The following is a 24,339-nucleotide window of genomic DNA, read 5'->3' on the forward strand; positions in this document are numbered from 1 at the left end:
TACACAACAGACCCAAAATAGCCTAAAGAGAAAGGGAAGCATGACCATAACTCATAGCCTTGGCTATTAAAACTTTCATCCCACCGGTTAAAAAAATGGGCACCTATCAATCAACCAAAGATTAAGGCGGTAATCCCAACCATATTTAGTTAGAAGTCTACTGAATTCAATGGAGCTTATTCCAGGTAAGCAGCGTTAGGAGCAACGTAAGCAAACAAAAACACTAAAAACACTTTAAAACATCATAAAAACAAACTTTAAAATACATTAAAACAAAACAACTATAAAAATATTTTTTAAAGAAGTTTTGAAGACATCTTAAAAAAAAGGTTTAAAAACATATTAAAAAGCAATTCCAACACAGAATCAGTCTGTTTGCAAAATTAGCCTTCTATGCCCCATAAGGGCACCTTAAATGCACAGTTCAGATATGATTTTCAATCATGATTAAAGTTTACTGCAGAGGTGGGGAACAGGATGTGGCCAGTGAGCCAAACTGTTATCTCTCTAACCCCTTACAGGCCACGTTTGAGATAAAGACACAATGATGTCAGGTGACATTTTTGCTCCACAAGATAGCACTTTGAAAGGGGTGTAACAAGACCCAACAATCAGCCCCTTTCAAAGCTCTTTGCATAGGGCAAGGGTTGGAAATCTCCAACCTTTAGACCTAATTAGGTCCACCAGGCCTTCCCATTTGGCCCGTGAGACCATTTCAGTCAAGTCACACACGCACACACAAACATGCACACCTTTGTTGCTCTGCCAACATATGTTGTCACATATGTTGTTCTACCCACTTGGCCTCTGGTGCCATCCACCTTAGGCATACACCCCCTGGAAGGTTCTCAATGAGGGAATGTGGCCTTTGGTATGAAAAGTATAGGATATATAGATGTATAGGATTGTGTAGTTAATGCCTTAAAAGGTGTCTAGAGCAAAAAGATGACGTATACTAAGTGGTGGTGTTTATCCATATGAACACTCTGTGATTATCTAGAAGAGGAGCCAAGACCATTGAACTTCCTCTTTTGCTCACTCCATAACCTATTATCCTCTTAGAAACTACTGTTTTTTCTAAGCTCGAAACTCCAAGAAATATGTCACAGTTATTACTGCATTACTGCCTATTAAAGAAAATGTTACAAGGTTTAAAAATAACACATCACTAACAGCATTTTGTAAGCACACTAAGCAGTAGATTAGCTACACTTTCCAAATCATCTGAAAATCTACTCAGTAACAAGGAGTACTGCCATAATACCTGGTTTCACAATTTCTTCCACTGATAAAATTACTCAGCCATAACAAATAAAAGAATTATTTATGTCCTCTTAGTACATAAATGTTGTATGAGCCACTAAGTCTCTAGATAAGTCAAACGTCTGCATCCCTAATATTCAGAATAGTGGAAAACAAACAGAAGGGCCCTGTAGCTATGCACACAATCTGTTTTAGCAAAAACTCTGACAGCTGCAACACTAACAAAATTAACAGTGGATGAATTAGTACCAGACACAGAACGGTTGCTATGGAAAGAATCAATTTCTTTCTTTTTCCTAAATAACCTAACCGGGGGGGGGTCACAAAAAAATTCTTAACTCTTGCTATTTTGTTTCAACACAATATGCCGCAATGCATTTCTATTGATCTAAATGAAATGGATTGTATTATAAAAAACATTTCAAATTTAATGTACAAATGTCATCCATGTAAAATATGCTACCGATATGAAGTTACTCTTACTTTTGACAGAGCTGGCCAAACAGAACTTTGGGAGAAAGAGGTCCTTTTCCAGTTTCTTTCATGCTGTGAAGGAACAGGAACATAGCTGAAGTCAGAGACCCAGGGCTTGAAAGGTTCACTACCAAAGGCTCCTTTGGGATGAAAATAAATATCAGACTTTAATGCACAATACTTGCTCTCAGTTTATACATGTAAACTAAACAGTTGATGGAACATCTAATCAAAATTAGGAAGGAAAAAACTCTAAACCTCTCAGGGTTTGAGCTTCACATGCAAAAAACCCCAAAAACAATGTGTAGAATGCTATCTCCAAAAGATAGCATTTTCCCTGAGGACAGCCAACTCAGTTTTGAAAGTTTTGAAAAAGTGCACAAAAGAACAAAGGAAAATTTATCATGCCTTGCAATGTATAAGGAAGAGTAATATACATAATAAAATACATTTTGGAAGAAGAAAAGAAATGTGGTTTTTAATTTGTTTTTCATATGAGCATTGAAAAGACATACATAGATTGAAACTTCATATACAGAAAGACAAATATGGACATCAATTTCTCTTTAAGAAATAGAACATAAGAAGATCCATGTTGAAATTAGGCTACAGGCCTGTTTAGTCTTACATCCTATTCTCACAGTGGCCAACTAAGGTGCCTGTGGGAAGCCTACAAGCAGGACTCAAGTCACACTTCTGTTTTAAATCATCAGAGCATTAAGCAGCAACCACACCCTTCATCACTGATTTTGTAGAACACCATGCTTACAAACTGAACTATACTTAGATTCAGTGAACACTGAACAAAATTAAATAGTGCAAGAATATTTATTATTTATTTATTAATTAAATTTATATCCCACCCTTCCTTCCAGAAGGAGCCCAAGGCAGCAAACAAAAACACTAAAAGCACTCTAAAATATCTTTTAAAAACTTTAAAAACATCTTAAGCAATTCCAACACAGACGCAGACTGAAACAAGGTCTCTACTTAAAAGGCTTGTTGAAAGAGGAAGGTCTTCAGTAGGCGCTGAAAAGATAACAAAGATGATGCCTGTCTAATATTTATGGGGAGGGAATTCCAAAGTGTCGGTGCCATAACACTAAAGTTCCACTTCCTATGTTGTGTGGAATGTACTTCCTGATGAGATGGTACGTTCATCATTACCATTTCTCAGCGTCCAGTCAATGCCAACCAAAGATGGGTTCTCTGAATATTTCACCCAAAGGTTACTCTCTCACTAAATGCTTACCAGTTGAGATGCTAGAGTTGGACCAATTTTAAGCTTTGTTCCCTTTTCTTTAATTTCACACGTAAGTTCATTCAACATGTGTGTCTGTGCCAAGTTCTAAAGAAAGAAAGGAAAAGGCTATTGATGACATGTTTATTGGTTAACTGGACTATGATAATAAATTATTATTGAAAGTGTATTTATCCTGTAGAATGACCACAATCAAAAGTGCTCCTTTGGGTGTCCAAAAGCCTTGTGTTTGTCCAGCAAGGGTTTTGACCTTTTTGTTAATATTCAGCTGCCTATGCCACATCGCAAACTGCTTTTGAAATTCCCTTAAGTTTCATAAATCCCAAGAGAATTCCCTTTTTTTAAAAAAAAGTTCACATTTCATCTGAGCTTATAAGAGTTAGCTGCCATACTCTCTGGACTGAAAGAAAGGCTGCTTCTACACTAGCTGTTTAGTCCAGAATTATCAAAGTTTCTTCACTCACTTAACATAGATCAGATAGACGACATCTTCAAATTGTTGGTGTGTCACTTCTTCCCCATTTTTCTCCCATTACATTTAGGAGTTCATTTATATTGACTTTTTTTTTTGAAAAAACAGAACAGCAGCACAACCCCAGCAATCGTAAGTCACCTTAGTGCTATAGTTGCATTACAACTAGTCCTTGATCCCTACACTTCTTTGCTCTTATATTTTCTTTGTTACTCTCCCTAGTGGGGGAGGGGGCTTCACAGAGCTAGAGAAGCATTTCACTGTGTTTTGAAAAACTCTGGAAGCCTCAATGCAAGTAAGGAGAATTTCACCCTCCCTTTTTTCAACCTTTCCCTAATTTGTGTGGAACTGCAGAACTTACAAAGCCCTGTAATACCTTGGCAACAGTAAGGAGTCTAGCATGGAAGTTTCAAAGAGTGATAGTTCTTGTTTCACTTTTAAATAGTAAAAAGGGGATTGAATGTTAACACTGACCTCTACTGTACCATCCATTTGTATGTGATGTACATTGCACATATTTATTTTCTTTTATCATTCACAACTCTATGTATATATATCTATAAATAAAAATGTAAGCCCTGAATATGTCACATTGCAGTTTGCAGCCCAAGAGACAGGTGGCATTGCAAATTATATTGCAGCAGTGGAGGATGGAGGGGGCAGCAGGGAGCAGTTCAGGCAAGCAGTGGAGGAACATTTCTGAAAGACCTGTCTAAAGAGCAGCGGGGGTCCTTAGCCAGCTCTAAGAGGGAAGGGGGGAAAGCCAGGGGGAGGCTTAGCCAGATCTAAAACCCACACACTAACTCATTAGACCAGCGGTGGAGAATCTTCTTTGCTCCACACTGGGAGCCAACTTTGACAGGTGTCAATCATGTGACATTACCATTATTTCATGTGAGTGACAATGGGATTGCCCCACCCACCTGTTAAAGTTGGCCCACAGGATTTATTTATTTATTTATTTATTTTATTTTATTTATATACCGCCCTAAGCCCGAAGGCTCTCTGGGCGGTGTACATAAAAGGTAAAAGCAGGCACAATATATAAATACAATAAATATAATAACTCAAAAAACCAAAAACACACAAACAATACGAGAACCAAACAACATCCAGAATACAACATAGTAATAAAATACTGTAAAAATACACTTTAAAATGCCTGGGAGTATAAAAAGGTTTTCACCTGGCACCGAAAAGATAGCAGCGTCGGCGCCAGGCGCACCTCATCAGGCAAACCATTCCACAGTTCGGGAGCCACAACTGAAAAGGCCCTATTTCTAGTCACCATCCTCCGAGCTTCTTGATGGGATGGTACTCGGAGGAGGGCCTTAGATGCTGAGCGCAGTGTACGGGTAGTTTCATATTGGGAGAGGCGCTCCACCAGGTATTGCGGTCCCATGCCATGTAAGGCTTTATAGGTCAAAACCAGCACTTTGAATTTAGCCCGGAAACAAACAGGAAGCCAGTGCAGACGGGCCAAAACAGGTGTTATATGAGCGGACCTTCTGGTCCGCGTCAACAATCTGGCCGCTGCATTCTGGACTAACTGTAGTTTCCGAACTATCTTCAAGGGCAGCCCAACGTAGAGCGCATTGCAGTAGTCCAATCTAGAAGTTACCAGAGCATGAACGACTGAGGCGAGGTCGTCACTGTCCAGATAGGGACGTAGCTGGGCTACCAATCAGAGATGGTAGAAAGCATTCCGTGCCACTGAGGCTACCTGAGCCTCAAGAGACAGGGAAGGGTGGAAAAGAACTCCCAAGCTACGAACCTGTTCTTTGAAGGGGAGTGTAACCCCATCCAGAACAGGGTGAACATCCACCATCTGGGCAGAGAAGGCACTCACTAACAGCGTCAGTTTTATATGTTTGGACCGTCTGGTCCCTGTTACCAATCTGGCTGCTGCATTTTGCACAAGCTGCAGTTTCCGCACCGTCTTCAAAGGCAGCCCCACGTAGAGTGCATTGCAGTAATCTAATTTAGATTCCATGGAAACCAAAAGGATTGTCTACATAAAAAACTGATCACTTTGCTTCTGGTTGCTGCCAGACAAGTTATTGTGCAGCACTTTGTTGGACAATACAAATATACATACCTGGAGACCAAGTACCTTAACATCTGTACCAGAAAACTGATAGCAAGTATTGTTAAAGATAAAAAAAGCAAGCATATAAAAGAACAAGTCTTGCTGAAGCAGAACCAATGTGCCTTCCGCAAGGGTAAGTCTTGTCTCACCAGCCTATCGGAATTCTATGTTCTTGCTGACACTCTCAAAGATACAGGTGATCTGGCTGAGACAGTGTACTTGGACTTTCAAAAAGCTTTCTACAAAGTACCTTACTGAAGACTCCTGAGTAAGCTTAGCAGTCCTGGAATAAGAGGAGAGGCTCTCTTAGAGATCATTAGTTTAGAAATAGGAAGCAGAGAGGAGGAATAAATGGGCAATTCTCCCAGTGAAGGAATGTAGACACTGGATGATCTGTATTGGGACCTGTGCTTTTAAACTTGTTCATAAATGATCTGGAGTTGAGCAGTGAGGAAGCCAAGCTTGCTAATTATACCAAATTGGTGGTTAAAACAAAAAGGTATTGCAAGGAGCTCCAAAAGGATTTCTCCTAACTGGGTGAATGGACAGCGAAATGGCAAATGCAATTCAATTCACTAATGGGCAAAAAACCTACCTGCCCCCTGGTCAGTTTTACCTATCCTAACCATGATTGCATGGGAGTAAATCCCACTGAACTCAATAAACATGCAAATGATCAAGACTGTCCTTCTCTCCTCCCCCTCCTTACTGCTCCCATCCCCCTCCTCCCCTCTGCTCTTCCTCTGCTCCCTCCTCCTCCTCCCCTCCCCATCCCCTGTGGTCAGTTTCACCTACCCTAAGCATGATTGCAGGGGAGTATATCCCACTGAACTCAATAAGCATGCAAATGATCAATCTATTCTCAGCAAACTTGCACAGGATCCCATTTCTTACCTCCCGGGTTAAAAAGCAGAGAAATTCACTAATAGGCAAAAAAAACCCTTGCGGGTTAAGAATGTACCTACAGCCCACAGATATTTCTATCAAAGTTTAAAAAGCAGGGAAATTGGGCAGCTATTGTGAATGCACCAGGGGAGCAGGAGACCTGACCTCCTCTCTGAGATATTGTACTGCCCTACAAATTTGTCAAAATGCAAAAAAGGTTCCCCACCCATCATGGTTTAATGAGCTCATGGGGGGAGGGATGCATGGCAAGATCTAAGGATATAGGGATTGGTGAGGGGTTGGGGTTGGCAAGCAACACGAGCACGGGCTGAGCCCCTAGTTGCCCAATAAAAGCAAACACATTCTAACAGAAAAATAAGACAAGTCAACATGTAACAAGTATCACAAGTAATCATTCCAAAGCCACTCATTTGTATTCATTTACAAACTGTATGATAACCCAAAAGCAACCTCCAGAGGTTGCTAGAGTAAAACTCCAGTTATCCCTAACCACTGCCCATGCTGGCTGGGTCAGATGGGAACTGGGAGTCTAATAACATCTAAAGAGCCACAAATTAGCCACCCCCATTTTACAGATATCCAATGATAACTTGAGGACTGCTGTACGGCACCCAGCCTGTAATACCCATTAACACACAAGGGTGCTTCACCTGTTTCAGGTGAAATTACTTTCTCATAAAAAATACTTTGAAGCAACTGCTGACTCAGTCTTCAAAGAGTTCTTGTGCAACAGAGAATAAATATCTTGACATACTGTTAATTAGCAAAAAATGCTTGAAAATGTAGCCCACCATTGGGTGAAATCTCAGAAAACAGGATGGAAGGTTAACCAGGAAGAAACTATACCTAGTCCTACCAAATTGTTATTCACTTGTTTTTGAACCTGATAAAGGAATGAGTGCAACCCGCAGCCTTAAATCTTTGTTTTGCCATAGTTATATATCAGGGCAGGGAAATACATCTTAATCCTTACCTGCATAACAGCATTAAAGAAGCATATGTTCCCTAAGTTATTAATGCCTTTAACTGGAACTGATGCCCAACTGAAGCCAATGCCTTTCCCCTTTAATATATCACTTGCTTCATTGTTTTCTTCATGTAGCCATAAAATTTTTGATGATGGACCTTTAATGACAAAAAAAGGTATCAACTATTTATTTATTTAATTTATATTCTGCCCTTCCTCCCAGAGTAAGTAAAAGAAAGGATAAAAGGTCACTGTATGCTTATGAACTCAGTATAAAAGGCAAAACAATGAAAACTATCTACAGATAATCAAGAAAACCTAGTTAGAATGACACCAAGTTCCTTAAGGTCTGTGGACATGCTCTTTTATGAGTTTGTGTATAGCCAATATGACAGGACAATAAGATTCTGACTAGCAAACCTTCCTATGTTGAGAATACAAACACTCTATTCATCACATGTGATGGGGCATACACAGTGTTCAACCCCTATCTTATGTGAAAAGTATGGCCAGGATTCAAAGAAGAAGTTTGAGCACCTCCTCCAATACTAGGCAACTCAATCCTTAAAATGGTGGAAGGGGCCTTTCTCATGCTCCCCACTAGGATTCATAATGAGTGGACACACAGAATAGACTTCTTGTGGTAGGGCCTCAGTTATGGAACAATCTCTCCCTGGAGTTGTGTCTGTCTCATTCACTGCTAGGAATGAGACATTAGTTAAAGACATTTCTGTTTACCCAGTCCTTTTCAGTTTCACATGATAATGTTGCCCTGAGTAGCAGTAGATTTAAGAACATAAGAAGAGCCTGCAGGATCAGGCCAGTGGCCCATCTAGTCCAGCATCCTGTTCTCAGAGTGGCCAACCAGGTGCTTGGGGGAAGCCCGCAAGCAGGACCTGAGTGCTTTGTGATTTGTGTTTGTATTGCCTGTTACATTATGATTATTTTACTTTTGCAGTTGCTTTAGTCATTGATGTAATTTTGCTGTTATTCTTTGTTCATCCCCCGGCAGCAATAATATGTGTGGAGTGGCTCTGAGTCTTTACCTCACATCAGCCACACATTTAAGTTCTCTCTCCTATGAGGGTTATAATATATCTAGATGTTGGCAGATCTTATACTGAAAATCTAAAGGCACATATATGCACCAATTTCTGGCTCTTGTGGTATTTAACATTCTTCTCAAGTACACAATATCATGCACTGTGGACACAGCTTCAGCTTTCAAGATGTGTATGGCAGGTGGCAGTTGTGGCCCAAAGAACTATAAAGAGCAGATTACCTTCCTCGTCCTCCTGGATCTCTCAGCGGCTTTCGATACCATCGACCACGGTATCCTTTTAAATCACCTAGAGGGATTAGGAATGGGGGGGCACTGTTTTACGGTGGTTCCGTTCCTATCTCTCAGATAGGCACCAACGGGTGGCATTGGGGGATGAGGTTTCAGGCCCTTGGCCTCTCAATTGTGGAGTGCCACAGGGTTCTATCCTCTCCCCCATGCTATTCAACATCTATGTGAAACCGCTGGGGGCCATCATCAGGAGTTTTGGGCTGCAGTGTCACCAATATGCGGATGACACTCAGCTCTACCTCTCATTTAAGTCCTCACCAGAGTTGGCTGTGAATACCATGTCCAAGTGCCTGGAGTCCGTAAGTGAATGGATGGGTGAGAATGGACGATTGGTCTCACCTGAAGGGTGATTTTCATAGGAGGAATCCCATCATGCTGGATTATAGCTCGTCCTATCGTCCGAAGGCAAGAATGTTTCTGAAGTCAAGACCAGGGCGTCAGGCCCCTCCCACTCTCCAGTTCATTCGCAGCGAGTCAAAAGAGATACATCTAAACATGCAGGAAAAAAGGCCAACAGGCCAACCAGCAAGAACATAACATAATAGTAACACTCATAATATCTGACTCTAACCTAGCGAGAACAGTAATAGAAGTCTTGACTTCACTAGAAAATTAAAATGTAATATAATATAATATAATGACGAAATTGAAATATATAAACCATCCCAAAAATTATGTAGTTATCTTCCAACTGGGAGGGTCATGATGGGATTCCTCCTATGAAAATCACCCTTCAGGTGAGACCAATGGTCCATTTTCCATAGGAGGAATGCCATCATGCTGGATGTACCAAAGCAGCCCATAACAGGGAGGGACCACCCACATACTAATCGTCATTAAGAACCTGTTGCAAAACTCGTCTGCCAAATGAGGCATCGGCAGAGGCATAACGATCTATTTTATAATGCCTTATGAACGAGTGTGGAGTAGACCAAACAGCAGCTCTACAAATATCGGCAACAGGAGCGTTAGTAGCAAAAGCAGCCGAAGTGGCTTCTGATCTAGTGGAATGAGCTGTTATACTAGGTAGAACAGGAAGCTTAAGGGACTCATAAGCTAAGGTAATACATGCTCTCAACCAACGGGATAAGGTAGAATTAGCAACTTTTTGCCCCATAGAACGTGGATTAAAGGATACAAACAAAGACTCGGTCTGTCGTATATCCTGGGTCCTGGAGAGGTAGGTCTTGAGAACCCTCCGAACATCCAACGAATGCCAAGCCTTCTTGAGAGAATGAGTAGGATTCGGACAAAATGAAGGTAGAACAATGTCCTGGTTGCAGTGGAAAACTGAATTGACCTTGGGACGGAAGGAAGGATCAGTTTTCAGCACAACAGAATCCTTGTGAAAGACACAGAAGTGGCGAGCAGAAGACAATGCGCCCAGTTTTGAGACTCTTCTCGCCGATGTAATTGCAATCAGGAACAGGACCTTGAAAGACAACAGACATAAAGGCACAGTCCTGATTGGCTCAAACGGAGGATGTAGTAAGGCCTGCAGAACCTTTGACAAACTCCATGATGGAAAACGGTGAGCCACAGCCGGCGAGCGTAGAGCAGTGCCTCTAAGGAAGCGTTTGATAAACGGATGTGAGGCAATAGGGGCATCAGTGGAAGATACTGAAAGAATGGACGACAGATTGCATGTCGACGCAATGTGTTGGGTCTAAGTCCCAGCATGAGGCCCCTATGAAGATATTGCAGCACTTGTTGTACTTTAGCCTTGGAAGGATCGATGTGTTGGGACTGACACCACCTGGAGAACGTTACCCAGGTATGTTGGTATATACGAGTGGTGGATGGTCTTCTTGAGGCCAAAATAATGTCAATAACAGCGTCTGACAGGCCAGCCGATCTCAAATGTCCCCGTTCAAATGCCACGCTGTTAGGTTGAGCCACTTGGGGTCCTGATGTCATACTGGACCTTGTGATAAGAGATCTGGCCTGACTGGAAGTGGCCAGGGATCCGTCACCGACAGTGCAAGGAGATCCGAGAACCACGATCGACGGAGCCAAAATGGTGCAAACAGAACCAGCTGCGCCTTCTCATGACGTGCCTTCCGCAAGGTTTTGGCTAATAGTGGTATTGGAGGGAAGGCGTATAATAGTCCCTCCGGCCACGGTAGTGACAGAGCATCCACCGCTTCCGCTGTCATGTCCAGGTATCGAGCGAAGTACCTGGGTAGCTGGCAATTGCGACTGGAAGCAAACATGTCGACTGAGAAGGGGCCGAATCGACGCTGGAGAAGATGGAACACAGTCGGATGAAGTTTCCATTCTCCCGGCAAGACTTGTTGTCTGCTGAGCCAATCTGCTGTGACATTCGAAATTCCTCTGAGATGTTCTGCTTTGAGGGATTGCAGATGTTGTTCTGCCCAGTCAAATATGAGGGAAGCTAGGTTCTGTAGAGGCCTGGACCTGGTGCCTCCCTGTCTGTTTAAATGAGATTTGGTACACGTGTTGTCCGAATGAGGACATGGTCCAAGTGGAAGAGAGACTGAAAATGAAGTACAGCTAAGTGGAAAGCCTTTAGTTCCAGCCAATTGATGCTTCGAGTTTGCTCTGCTGTGTTTCAAACTCCCTGAACTAACTGGGAGTTGCAGTGGGCTCCCCAGCCAAGGAGACTGGCATCTGTGGTAATGACAGTCCTGTGGGGTTCTCTGAATGGAGTGCCCTGGGTGAGATGTTGTACCCTTGTCCACCAGCGGAATGACAAGCACCATGTGGGAGTCAAGGGGATTGCTCGATGATTTGAGCTGGCAACGCCGTGTTGGAACGGTAGTAAGGCCCACTGTAGCTGGCGAGTATGAGCTCGAGAGCATGGCACAATATGGATGGTGGACACCAACATTCCGAGAGCCCTGGCGAGAAGTATGACGTCTGAAGTTTTGTGCAACAGAGATCTTGTGATGTCTGTGATAGCCATTATGCGATCTGGTGACAGGAGCACAGTCGCTTGCAGGGTGTCCAACATTGCACCTAGATGCTGTAGACGTTGGGTTGGTTTGAGATGGCTTTTGTCGAAGTTAACTAGCCAACCGTGGGCCTCTACCCTGGAAATGTCTATTCCAGCCTCCTCTGGAGGAGCAGAAATCATATGTTGGGAACTCGCGGTCTCGTCCCCTGGGCCGCGTTCCTCGAAGGGGCTGAGACGTGCGGTACGAAGCGAAACGTCTAAAAGGTCTGCGCTCGATGTTTCTGACGGTGGCCAAGACAGGCTTTCGAGTGTCCTTAGGGTCAACAAGCACTGCCTTTAGTGCCTCCTCGCCGAAAAGTAATGACCCGGCATAAGGTGCCCGTGATAGTTTAATTCTGGCGGTAGAGTCAGCGTGCCAGTGACGAAGCCAGGGGGTCCATCGGGCAACAACTTGAGCCGCCATGGCGCGTTCTCCTAGCTGATTCGCGTCCAAGGTGGTGTCGGCCACGAAAGCAGCTGTTTTGCACAATTTTATAAGCGATCTGCACAGAAAAACAGGATCTGGATTGGGATCCTCGATGAGGTCATCCAACCACATCATCGCTGCCCTGGCGAAAATAGAGGCTGATGTAGATGCACGTATAGGAAAGGCGGTGGCCTATGAGTCTTGCGTAAGGCAAAGTCCAGTCTCCGCTCAGTGGCATCCTTTAAATGAGATTCTCCTTCCCTTGGCAAGAGGGATCTGGAAACTAAGCTGGAAATTGGCTCGTCTATGCCAGGGACGGCCCGTTTGGTAGTAAAGTCCGGGGCCAAAGGATAAAGTCTGTCCGCAATGTTATTAAATCGGCGTGCTTGTAGAGGGTGAGACCATTCGTCCTTGGCCAGTTTAGCGATGGGATCTGGCACGGGAATGTAGTTTTCTGCTGGAGTGGATTTCAAGACCCTGGACCCCTTTAAAGTGGGAATGGCAGCTGCAGTTGGAGTGGATCAAAGGCAGAGGGTGTTCAGCACTCTGCGCGCAAGAGGTTGGTAATCTGAGGCATCAAAGAGGCGATAGGATGTATCCTGCTCATGTTCCAAATGGTCACTCCAGTTGTCTCCTTCGTCTTGCAGCGCAAATGCGGACTCCTCCGCACAAGAGACGTCATCAACAAACCTGCCCCTGGCAATGTCAAATGAATTTGGAGAACATGAAGGATTCGTCTCACTGTGTACAAATTGGTCCCCACTGTGTTGAGGGATAGCGGGAACTTGTGATGGAGACTGTCTCTGAGCGAGAAACGATAGCATGCCCTAGAAGGTGTGAAATGAACTCATGGGACAGCTGCAGTCCCGGAGATGTAGACAGTTGCTCTTGGACAGGCGGAAGTGCGGACGGCCCTACAGGTAGTGAAGAAGAGTAAGCCCCGGGTTGGGTGACTGTTGGCTGTTCAGGAAAACCCGGAAAGTCCTCCTCATCAAAGGAAGCGGCAGGAGAATGAAAGAGGGTAGTTAGCTGTGCACGGGTTGACCCCTCTGGAACTGGAACAGAGACATAGCGAGGCTGCTTGGTTGTGCTGTGGCTGGAAAGATGTTTAGTTTTGGCAACCGCTTTAGCATGCTTATGTTTGACCGCCTTAGGTGGTTTAGGCTTGGTCGTCTGGTTTGTCTCTGGCTGTTGTTTCAGCATGGTTGCCTGGGTTGTCTCTGGCTGTTCTGCCATCATATATATATTAAGGGTAGCAGTACACTGCCACGATGGGGCAGAATGCACTGTTCCGCCATCTTATATTTTCTATGGGTATCAGTACACTGCCACGATGGGGCAGAATGTACAGACCCAAACAGGCTCAGTACACGGCACACGACTGGGGCAGAATGCACTGGCTGATGGCTAAGTACACTGCCACGATGGGGCAGAATGTACACTATGAACAGTCTTAGTACACGACCAGAATGCACGTCCAGATATCTTGGCACAGTATCCGCAGGTGTGGTACGGTATGGAGCAGAATGTAATATTTGCACAGCTTTGCACAGTATCAACAGCTCTGGTACATGGCCACAGAAGGGGCAGAATGTACAGTTCAAACAGCTTTGCGTGGTATCAATAGCCTTGGTACACGGCCATGGGTGGGGCAGAACGTACAGTTCAAACAGCTTTATATAGTATCAACAGCCTGGTACACGGCCACGGATGGGGCAGAATGTACAGTTCAAATGGCTTTGTATATTATCAACAGCCTTGGTACACGGCCACGGATGGGGCAGAATGTACAGTTCAAACAGCCTGGTATAGTATCAACAGCCTTGGTACATGGCCACGGATGGGGCAGAATGTACAGTTCAAACAGCTTTGCATAATATCAACAGCCTTGGTACACGGCCATGGATGGGGCAGAATGTACAGATCAAACAGCCTGGTATAGTATCAACCTTACAGATATTAAGGGTAGCTGTACACGGCACACGACTGGGGCAGAATGTACTGGCAGATGGCAAAGTACACTACCACGATAGGGCAGAATGTACACTATGAACAGTCTTAGAACAGGCGCAGTACACGGCACACGACTGGGGCAGAATGCACTGGCTGATGGTAGGTACACTGTCACGATGGGGCAGAATGTACACTTGGCGTAAAAGGTAATATTGCACAGGATTGCACAGTATCAAAAGCTTTGGAGGATATATAGCCAAATAGCTTTGTATGGAGTCAACAGTCTGACACACTATCAGTTGACCTGGTGTACAGTCAGTGAAGTATCAGCAGCGTTGCAGCAAAAAGAGTCTTTATACTGGCGCAGATAAGCGCAGTAACTCAATAGTTGCCAGGGTCAGTCGCAGAGATTGGGTTAGTGAAGTACTTCCTATCTGCAGCACATACACAGGGAGCTGATTACACACAGGGAGCTTGACAAAAAACTGGATCCTGCTAATCCCAGCCCGTGAGAGAGAAAAACCCCTCTCTTTTGCAATGCTAATGGGCTCTCAGAGAGGACGGGAAGAAACGGCCATTAAAATGGCGCCCGTAGAAAAAGCGAGAAAATCAAACAAGTATGACGTTTATTTTGCCTAGCAACAACTGTGAGCAATGGCGGGCAGAAAAGAATGGCGTCTGAAATTTTAAGTGTAAAAATAGAGAGAGCCGCCACGGTAGAATACGGCCGCAGGACTGAACAACGTAATCGCGGCTGGTGGAAAAATGCTAGAAAAAACTCCGTAAAGGAGGCAGTACAGCCTGTGAACTCCCGTAACCGAAAAAAATCGACCAACAGGCAAAGCGCAACCGCGGGCTGAGAGGGCTGTCTAGGACAGAAACAAAGCGCCGCGGACGAGGAGCAAGGCAGCCCAAGCAAGAGGAGCCACCAAAAGGGGAAGGCAAAGAGCCGCAGACACAGGCTCCAGACGGGGAACTAAAGCGCCGCCCGTAAAAAACAAAGACGAAGGGAGCCGCAGCTGCAGGCTCCCGATCGTCAGGACACAAAGGGAAAAAACGGCAAAAAAGGGCTGGAGAAAATCAAAGACGAAAGGAGCCGCAACCGCAGGCTCCCAATTGTCGGGGCACAAAGGGAGGATTGGTAGAGAAAAAAGGGGGGTCGGAGGCTGCAGCCGCAGCTCCTGGCCAAGCCGCATCCGCCGCTGAGGCGAGAGACCGCAGCCGCGGTCTCTGTTGCTGGGGATAAAACACACACACCCAGCAAGGAGGAGAAATTAACAAGGAAATTGACACACAAACAGTGATAAGGACAGGACAGAGGGAAGGAACGAGATGGCAAACACACACAAAACTCCACCCTCTATCACACGAAACGAAAGACTTATCTAGCTATAGATCTTGCACGGACGAAGGCAAGAATGAACTGGAGAGTGGGAGGGGCCTGACGCCCTGGTCTTGACTTCAGAAACATTCTTGCCTTCGGACGATAGGACGAGCTATAATCCAGCATGATGGCATTCCTCCTATACAAAATAGGCTGAAACTAAACCCCGACAAGACCGAGGTGTTACTCGTGGGAGATAAAGGAAGGTTGGGAATTATAGATCTGATGCTGAATGGGGTGAGATTACCCCTGAAAGACCAAGTTCGCAGCCTCGGGGTCATTCTTGACTCCCAACTGTCCTTGGAGGCTCAGATTTTGGCAGTGAGCCGGGCAGCTTGGTATCAATTACATCTGATACAGAGACTGCGACTCTACCTTCCTGTTCATCTACTCCCTCGCGTGATACATGCCCTGGTCTCCTCTCACTTAGACTACTGTAATGCACTCTACGTGGGGTTACCCTTGAAAACGGTGCGGAAGTTACAGCTGGTACAGAATGCGGCAGCACGCTTGATTAAGCATAGCCGTCGCCATGATCATATCACTCCAGTGTTAATAGATCTTCACTGGCTACTGGTTGTATACCGGGCCCAATTCAAGGTGTTGGTGTTGACCTTTAAAACCCTATACGGTTTCAGCCCAGTTTATCTGAAGGAGCGCCTCCAGAATCACCAAGTATGCCGCCTGACAAGATCTGCCTCACAAGACCTTCTCTCGGTCCCACCGGTTAAAATAGCTAGGCTGGTGCGGACCAGAGAGAGGGCATTCTCGATTGTGGCCCCCACCCTCTGGAATTCCCTTCCTTTTGACCTTCGGCATGTCCCCTCCCTGATGGGGTTGCGCCGAGCCTTAAAGACCTGGCTATTCAGGCAGGCCTATGGGATTGGGGTGGATTAGTTTTATGATGTTAAACTGAAGGTTGGTTTTAGTTTGTTCTGATTGCTGTTTTGATATGTATATTGTGTTTTTATATTGTTTGTATGTCACCTAGAGTGTCCGTTAACTCGGACAGATAGGCGACACAGAAATAAAATATATTATATTATTATATTATCTAGCCACTGATCCAAAGGCAAAAAGAAGACTACACACTGTTCTATTACCAGGCAGAAAAACTTATTATCTAGCAAGATGCTCTCAACTTCAGGTAAGTTATCACCACGGGGGGGGGGGGAGAGAACAGGACTATTTTTTACGTGTCAGTTTTCCATCATGCAAATTGGAAGGACTAGAATATACTGAAACCACTGTCAAGTATAACCTTAATTTTTGACCCCTTTAAATATGTGAACCATTTTGTCATCTGTATGAAATGAATGCAGAGTTCAGGGAAGAGCATTACTTTCTGAAATAATCCTGAATATTCTGGGATGGATTCACACAGTTAAACGCAGTTAGTTATTAATGGGCCAAGTTAGTCATGACCTAAGTCCTGAAGGCCTTTTATGGAACTTGTGAATTGCGGAGTATATCCCAGGTTCTAGATTTATAAAAATAATATTCCAGTGGTGATAGAAGTGGGAATCATGCTGCACAAACCTATTCATGTCTGCTCAAAAGTCAGTCCTATTAAGTTCAATTTGACTTTCTTTCAAGTAAGTATGTATAGGATTGCAGCCTTAGCATTCTGCTGATCAAGAGCTCGAATTAGTTTGTAATATATCTTCGGCAAGTGGATGGGTATCATATTTTCCCTTATTACATATTTATACTTCTCTGCCTACTCCATCTAGTTTGACATTTGCAGTGGACTTGTTAATCAGGTGCAAGATAAAATTTGCCTTAAACCTTAACAATCCAATATAAGTAAACAAACCGTAACATAATGTAATATAATGTACTACCAATACAGTGTCCTTGTATTTTCCTATTTGTCTTAATGCTTAAATAGATACAGGACAGTGAAGTTAGACAGCCACTAACTTGTAATCTAGAAGCAATGAGAAGACTTGAGATACACTATTTAGCCTAGATTTCTACTAGCAACTTTCATATTGTCATGGCTACTGTACTAAATATGAACTTTACTGACATCCGCAGCATTTCCAGCATTGATTAACAATGCATGTCAATGTGAACAAATTCTGGACTTAATGGATGCCAAGAGCTGCAGTGCTGCAATCTACATTTTGACATACGAATTCATATATTTGTCCTAATGAGTTACCTACTGAAGATTCATTAAGTGTTCTTGAGAAATAAGTAAACAGACCTATTTACATTAACAGAACTCTCATACCAAAAACTTCCTGTATGCATTATCCTTAGATACTTACATACTCTGTTGAAAAATGGGAAGGTGATTGGAGGGGGGGGGAGCTATAATTAAATACTGAAAGAAATAAAATATGATTAAATATACCTATTATAGCTGACGTAACATGCCTCACATAATTTGCCTGAATTCCAGTCAAGACACATTTTTTGAAATTATGCCTGGGTTTATAAAAGATGCAATTTCATTTCTGACACATTTAGACACTCCCTAATACTCATGATGCAGTTCATAAAGAACATATCCAAGTCCACTACTGTGAACCAGTGAAAAACTAACAAGACACGCCAGGAGATTCAGGATCTGCATCATCTATCATGTTTTTCACATATTGAGCTCTCTCTCTCCCCCTCCCTCTCTCTCTCCCTCTCTCTCTCTGTATATCAACTGCACAATCCATATGCTTGTGGCAATACACTTATGCTGCACTTCATACATGTGTTGAGCCTTAGCACTCTCAGAAGGGACAGGAAGAGGGGAGGGTTGAGTTTCAGGCGCCTCCGCTGCCAGGAGACACAGACGACTTGGGAGTTGTTGAGTCTGAGCAAGACCTTGGGGAGGGAAGCGAGCCTGAATTCCAGCCAGTTCCCACGGATGGCGCCATCTCCGAGGAGGAGAGCGCGCCACCCCCAGTTGCTGCCGAGGACCTGTTGGGGGAAGCTCCAGCAATAGTGCCAACTCCTCCCTTACCAAGCAGTTCCCAGGATGCCACCAGCGTGATGCAGCCCCCTGACCTCGAATCCGTTACTCAGGAGCAGGTGTCTTCCGATGAGCCATTAGAGACACGCCCTCCGTCATCTCACTCCCACCGCCGCGAGAAACGGACAGGGCAGAGACAGGACTTGTGAACGATCAAAAATGTTCCCTACTTAAGCTTGCCGCTCACAGTGGGGAGCTGCTGAGTCAACTTCCTTCATACGCCGCAGAGCATGTCTAGAGTGTAGTTAGGGATTTTAGTGAGTTAGTGCAGGTTTTTCTATGAAGCGCAATGCCTTTGATGTATCCATTACTTTAATAAAACGAGATTTAATTGCACCCGCATCTCAGCCTCGTAGTTTCAGCTCTGGATGGAACAACATGAACAGTATGTGCTTTTTCCTAGCTGCTTTGTGCAGGAAATTTGTTTGTGCAGCCAATCCAACATCTGACATCACATATGACATCAGGTGTGGAACAGGTGATTGTGCTTTCGAGAAAATGGCGCTAAAAATTGGGACTTCCACTGGGCCAAATTTGGTCTGTGGGCTGGAGATTCACCAATGCTATTCTAAGAGAAATAACATTCACCACATGAAGCATCTCTAACAATAAAGTATACAATGTACTGCTGCTGCATTACCATTATTTTCAAGAGGGTTCACAAGGGAGCTGAAAGCAGCTTCTTTGAAATGAAGTTGAAACAGCAGCAGTGTGTGCCTAATGAACTGCACCCTATGTTTTCTTTCCAGCAGAGAAGAATTCAATAAATAGCAAGATCAGAAGCCCAAGGTATGCGTTCTCCAAATGGCATGCCCATAAAAAAAAACCCTTATTCAGAATGGAAGTCTACAAAATCTCCAGTGGTATACTGCCTTGGACAATACCCAGAACGTTAAGGAACGGAGAAAGGTACTTTCGTTGTATCTTGCCTAAATGAGAGCTCAGTGCGGCACACATGACTTGGGTCCCCACCCCTCTTTTCATTTTATCCTCCCCACAACTCTGTGGGATAACATTAAGCTGAAAGATAAACTCACTGAGCATTATGGTTAAGCAGAGACTTGAACCATGGCTGTGTCTGTCTAAATCCATCATCTATTCACCGCCTTCTACTGGCTCTTTTCTTTTAAAAGTGAATTAAAGTAGAGGGCATTTTCACTAAAAAATAAATGTGTATATTTGTTACTCTTTATTTTTAAAAAAGCAAAATTATGTCCATAATTTGCATATTGGACTACCACAGTTGTTAATTTATCCATCGGCATTCAACAACATCTGGGACATCTTAAGGTAAACAATGCTCACAAGGCCATCTGGACAAAACTGCAGGCAAAAATTAGATCAGAAGCATATGGAAAGGCAGATTTTTCTCTCCCCTTCAGCAGTGCAGGATGACAAATGTCAAGCCTAGATCTGTCCACGCTTCACTGTGCTATGCTTTGCAGCACCACCTGGCTCTCCTTGCACAGCCACCAAATATGGACAGCACTGCCACAGTGGACCATATCTACAGGACAAACTCAATAAAAGCACTTCATTTCATGGTTAAATGACAGCTTCACACAAGTAGCAAGGTTCTGTTTACTGAATCTCAAATGTGAATCATTCATGAGGGGGAATAAAACAAAGCCCACCACAGAAGAACAACAATGAACAGGAAGTAACAAAGGTTTTCATATGAATGCTCATATAATTATAAAATGCAAGAAGCCATAATTATACATCTGAATAACACATCAGCTTAGCAGTTATCAATAGATGGAAAATTAACGAAACCATGCATTGCCACTTCTTAAACTCCAATCCATAACCCAGGCTGCAATCCTAAACATACTTTTCTGGAATAAGGTCTCACTGAATACAGTGCAACTTACTTCAGAGTAAACATGCAGAGGATTCCACTATCATTTAAATTGAAGTGTGTGGAGATTAGCTCATTAAAACTATAATCTTATGCATACTTACTTAGAAATAAACCCCACTGAGTTCAGTGCGACTGACTTTGGAGTAAACACGAGTAAGATCAGATTGTTAGTTCAACAGGCTAAGAAATGAGATCTACATATTGTGTTCTTCACATAAAAAGTTTTGCTTTTAATAGACTATTTACGTGTTCATTAGTAATTTGACCTCTGGTGAATTCTTAAAAGCTGATTGGGCCAACCTTCTGACCAAAGTATTCTCTTCCTTCACTCATTTTATATTATCCATTTAAAGTTCACATTGGTTTATATCAACACATATCTACATTCATACAAAGATCCACATGTATAGAGAGTTGCCCATCCTCTCCTCCCCACTGCAGACCCTGACGTAACCCTTAATGAACCCTCAGGAAAGGCTTGGGAAGTGAGGTAGGGGACTGTGGGGAAACTGGGGAAAGTTGAGTGGAGGCAGCTTACTTTGCAGAATGTCCCACTGAGTTCTATGGGATGTACCCAGTCCCAAGAAAGCTTGCATAGGATTACATCCTTTATTTAAATTTCTCATGTCTCATTCTTCTACTTGCCTGATGAACAGTGATCTGCCATAACAATCTATGTTCACTTCACAGACATGCAAGACTGAAGGGACCTCTGCATCAATTCGCTTTAAACATGTTTCTAAGCTGTGTTTCTTGTATACATGTTTCCTGTATTTTTCCTGAAACAGAAATTTAACTGGAAGAAGAAAACAAATGTTCACTGTTTTTTTTTCCATCTAGGAGTATTTTGTTTTGTTTTCATCTTCTCCTTTTAAGTAAATAAAATAAAATAAAATAAAATGGGAGACCAGGGAATATGTTTCAAGGTCAATGCTTCTCTATTGAATATTCCTCAGTACTTCAGCTGCAGGCCTACATGATAAAAAAGCAAGGTTAAGAGCTTTCTTTCCTTTTAGCAAATTCACACAATGCTGTATTATAAACATACAGCTGATCCATTTCAGAAAATTAAGAAAAACTGAACTAGCATTTTAAATATTGTGGAAAAGTTGCAAATTTAAAAGAGAATCAAGTGAATATTCTATTCTTAAACGGCTGATAAGTCATCTTGCATGCCAAATTTTCCATTCACTTCTGTAATACCACTACATCAAAGAATTAGAACTGCCATTTACTTATAGGGCTCTTACAGAAAAAATGGGCATTGCTCAAATCCATGAAACATGCACAAGCTCCATCAGAATGCAGATACCACTACCAGCACTACCAGTCGTACTCTAAAAAAAATCAATGGGAGTTAGTCATGACATAATTCAACCCCGTGTTCTGTAGGCTGGACCTCAAAAAATATGACAGAACAATCTCCAGTCTTTTTTCTTTTGTTGTGAAATTTGTTACTCCACTATAGTGAAAAGCTCTCTGACTAGCTTAAAATAGAGTATACAAACTCCCACTGATTTTTTTTAGAGTACGACTAAATCTGGATTCAACCTAATGTTATCACCCACAGCTCATCACATTCGCATAACATAAAAAAATCAATTTTGTCCAGGATTCTATTTCCAACTCTGGCAAGTTCAGAAACAGGGCATGATGGAAAAGATAATTTATTTGTCCAGGCACCTGGTATTTGGAGATATTAGCATGTAAAACCAATCCTGAAAGAGCTGCACTGGTTGCCAATATGCTATCGGATCAAATTCAAGGTGCTAGCAATAATAGGTATACAACTTAGGACCTGATACCGGCAAGGCCAGCCCCCTTGCCAGTGAAGGCACAAGGTCAAGGGTTCTTGCTTTCTCTCTTCCTCCATATCTACAGAGTCCTTGTATGTTGAACGTTAGTTCACCTAAACTCATAGATTATCAACAGCAGTCATCCAGTGCAGGCAGACGACAAAGGTGTTACTAGCACTCAGGCTAAACTCCACTTTGGTTCTTTTGGAGTCGAAAGGGTGGCAAGACCTTGGAGTACTACATTTCCCACCCCATATCCCCTGTTTTCTGACTTCTTGTGTCTTCCTAAGTACTGTGAAATGAGGACAAGAAGCAAGGGCCATCTTTTGGCACTTCTGGAGGAAAGTGAAGATCCTGAATTAAACATTATTTCATGTTTTGGAAATTACCCTAATGCCCAGCAGAACAATCTCATTGTTCAAAGGCAACATTAGAAAGCAGAACTAGTTTTTCTGACTGTCAGCAAGAAATACACAAACATGAGATCACCTCACACCCAGACCCCTTCTTTTTCATGTTGATTTGTAAGAGGGAAAGTGTATTTAAGAGCAGTTTTTGAGACCTAAGATGGCGATTTTGAGCTCCAACATGAAACTACACTCTCAATGAATGCTATAAAACCTGGCCTTTTATACGCTTTCTTATCAAAGAGGAGGCATGTTCCCATGGCCCATTATCAGTTATGCTGCTTGCTAGAAGCAGCACTAGCTGCCTCTCTATGGCTTCTCCTAGAGACGGCAAATATGACTAGTGTCGATAAAGACCTTCCTCTTACTTTATGTTGGCATTTGCCAGACTACATTGGCTGTCTGCCCAGACGTCCTTATCTTATACTGTATGTACATCAACATTCGCATGCAACATACTACTTTGTTCAGAAGGGAGGGCAAAGCCCATTTTCAAAAGAGAACATTTTCCCTCTATGCCACTTATGCAGTACTAAGCTATAAACTAAGCCATTATAAGCAAATGTAAGTGATTTCAGCACATTTTATGCATATTTCAAGCCAATAACTGGGTTGGTCAATTACAGACCTATACACTTGAAGTGTTTCTCTCTTCATCAACCTGCCCATGGGTTAAGATAATCAGAAGAGGACCTTCCTGTTGCCCCATCACCAAGCAATATCTATTATGCAGCAACACAGGAGAGATCTTCTCTGCAGTGCTATACTGTTTGTAGAATGCTCTCACCTCTGAGATAGAGCTGACACTATCACCTTTTGAGGTAAAAACACATTTGCAGGGTATCAGTGCTTAGACCAGGTTTTTGAGATTTAGGGTAGAAACGTTCGCACAGTTCTGCTGGCTCCAGTGCATCTCTGCCTCTCTTTTCTGAAAACGGGAGCACACAATGCTAGTCAAAAGCCACTCTTTTTTATTGTGAAACCTGGTGAGATCAGCTTGAGTGCTTTTTTTTTTTAATTTGCTTCAAAGAGATTTTGCAAGTGATTGGCGGATCAATGCATTCTTCCTCCGGGTGTGGCCAATGGAAACACTTTGCTGTAGGCAACTAGTGTGTTCACAGCCATAGTACAGTATCTTTGAATTGACTGCTTTTTATTGATTTTCATCTGCTCGTTTTATATTATAAGCAAATATAAGGAAATGTAAATGGTATTTCTGTTGATTGGGGTTATTGTTTTTTTAAAATTGTTTTAGTGTACCCCACCGTGGGATTGCTTGCAATGTCTAACAATCCTTTTTTTTTTATTTGTTTTTATTGGATTTACTGCCTCAGCCTCAGGGGAAGGCAATGGAAAACCCCTTCTGAATACCGCTTACCATGAAAACCCTATTCATAGGGTCGCCATAAGTCGGAATTGACTTGAAGGCAGTCCATTTCCATTTCAAAAGGCTTAAATCACATCCTCAATAAAAAATAAAATAAAACGGAGCCTCCAGAGTGCATAGCATCATCAATAATATTATTGTTTTAACCAATATTGTGTTCTGATTTTGTTGAATATAATCAGGCCCAGTCTCAAAAGAGATTTTTAGAACAGTCATATGTTTCTGGATCACTTAAGGAAAAAAATGTATGTATTGCCCATCAATTTAATTAAGAGCCAGTTCAGATATTATACCAGCTTGAGAACTCTCCCTGGAGTGATTTATGTTCATTTTCTGTTAACCTCCTCCTTCTGCTTCTTACCACAAAGGCTAAAGTAACAAATAGTTAGATATACCATGTTTCTTTGA

General features: G+C 42.9%; 1 protein-coding gene across 1 annotated transcript in view; it reads right to left on the reverse strand.

Moving 5' to 3' along the window:
* Positions 1-24,339, reverse strand: part of USP45 (ubiquitin specific peptidase 45) — a 76,698-nt gene that overhangs the window by 37,264 nt on the left and 15,095 nt on the right. The window contains 3 exon segments of the mRNA XM_061623420.1: positions 1,747-1,877; positions 2,990-3,085; positions 7,439-7,590. Of these exon segments, the coding sequence (XP_061479404.1) occupies positions 1,747-1,877; positions 2,990-3,085; positions 7,439-7,590 (379 nt within the window).

This window comes from Rhineura floridana, chromosome 4, assembly GCF_030035675.1.
Source record: "Rhineura floridana isolate rRhiFlo1 chromosome 4, rRhiFlo1.hap2, whole genome shotgun sequence".
In the NCBI taxonomy this organism is placed as follows: domain Eukaryota; kingdom Metazoa; phylum Chordata; class Lepidosauria; order Squamata; family Rhineuridae; genus Rhineura; species Rhineura floridana.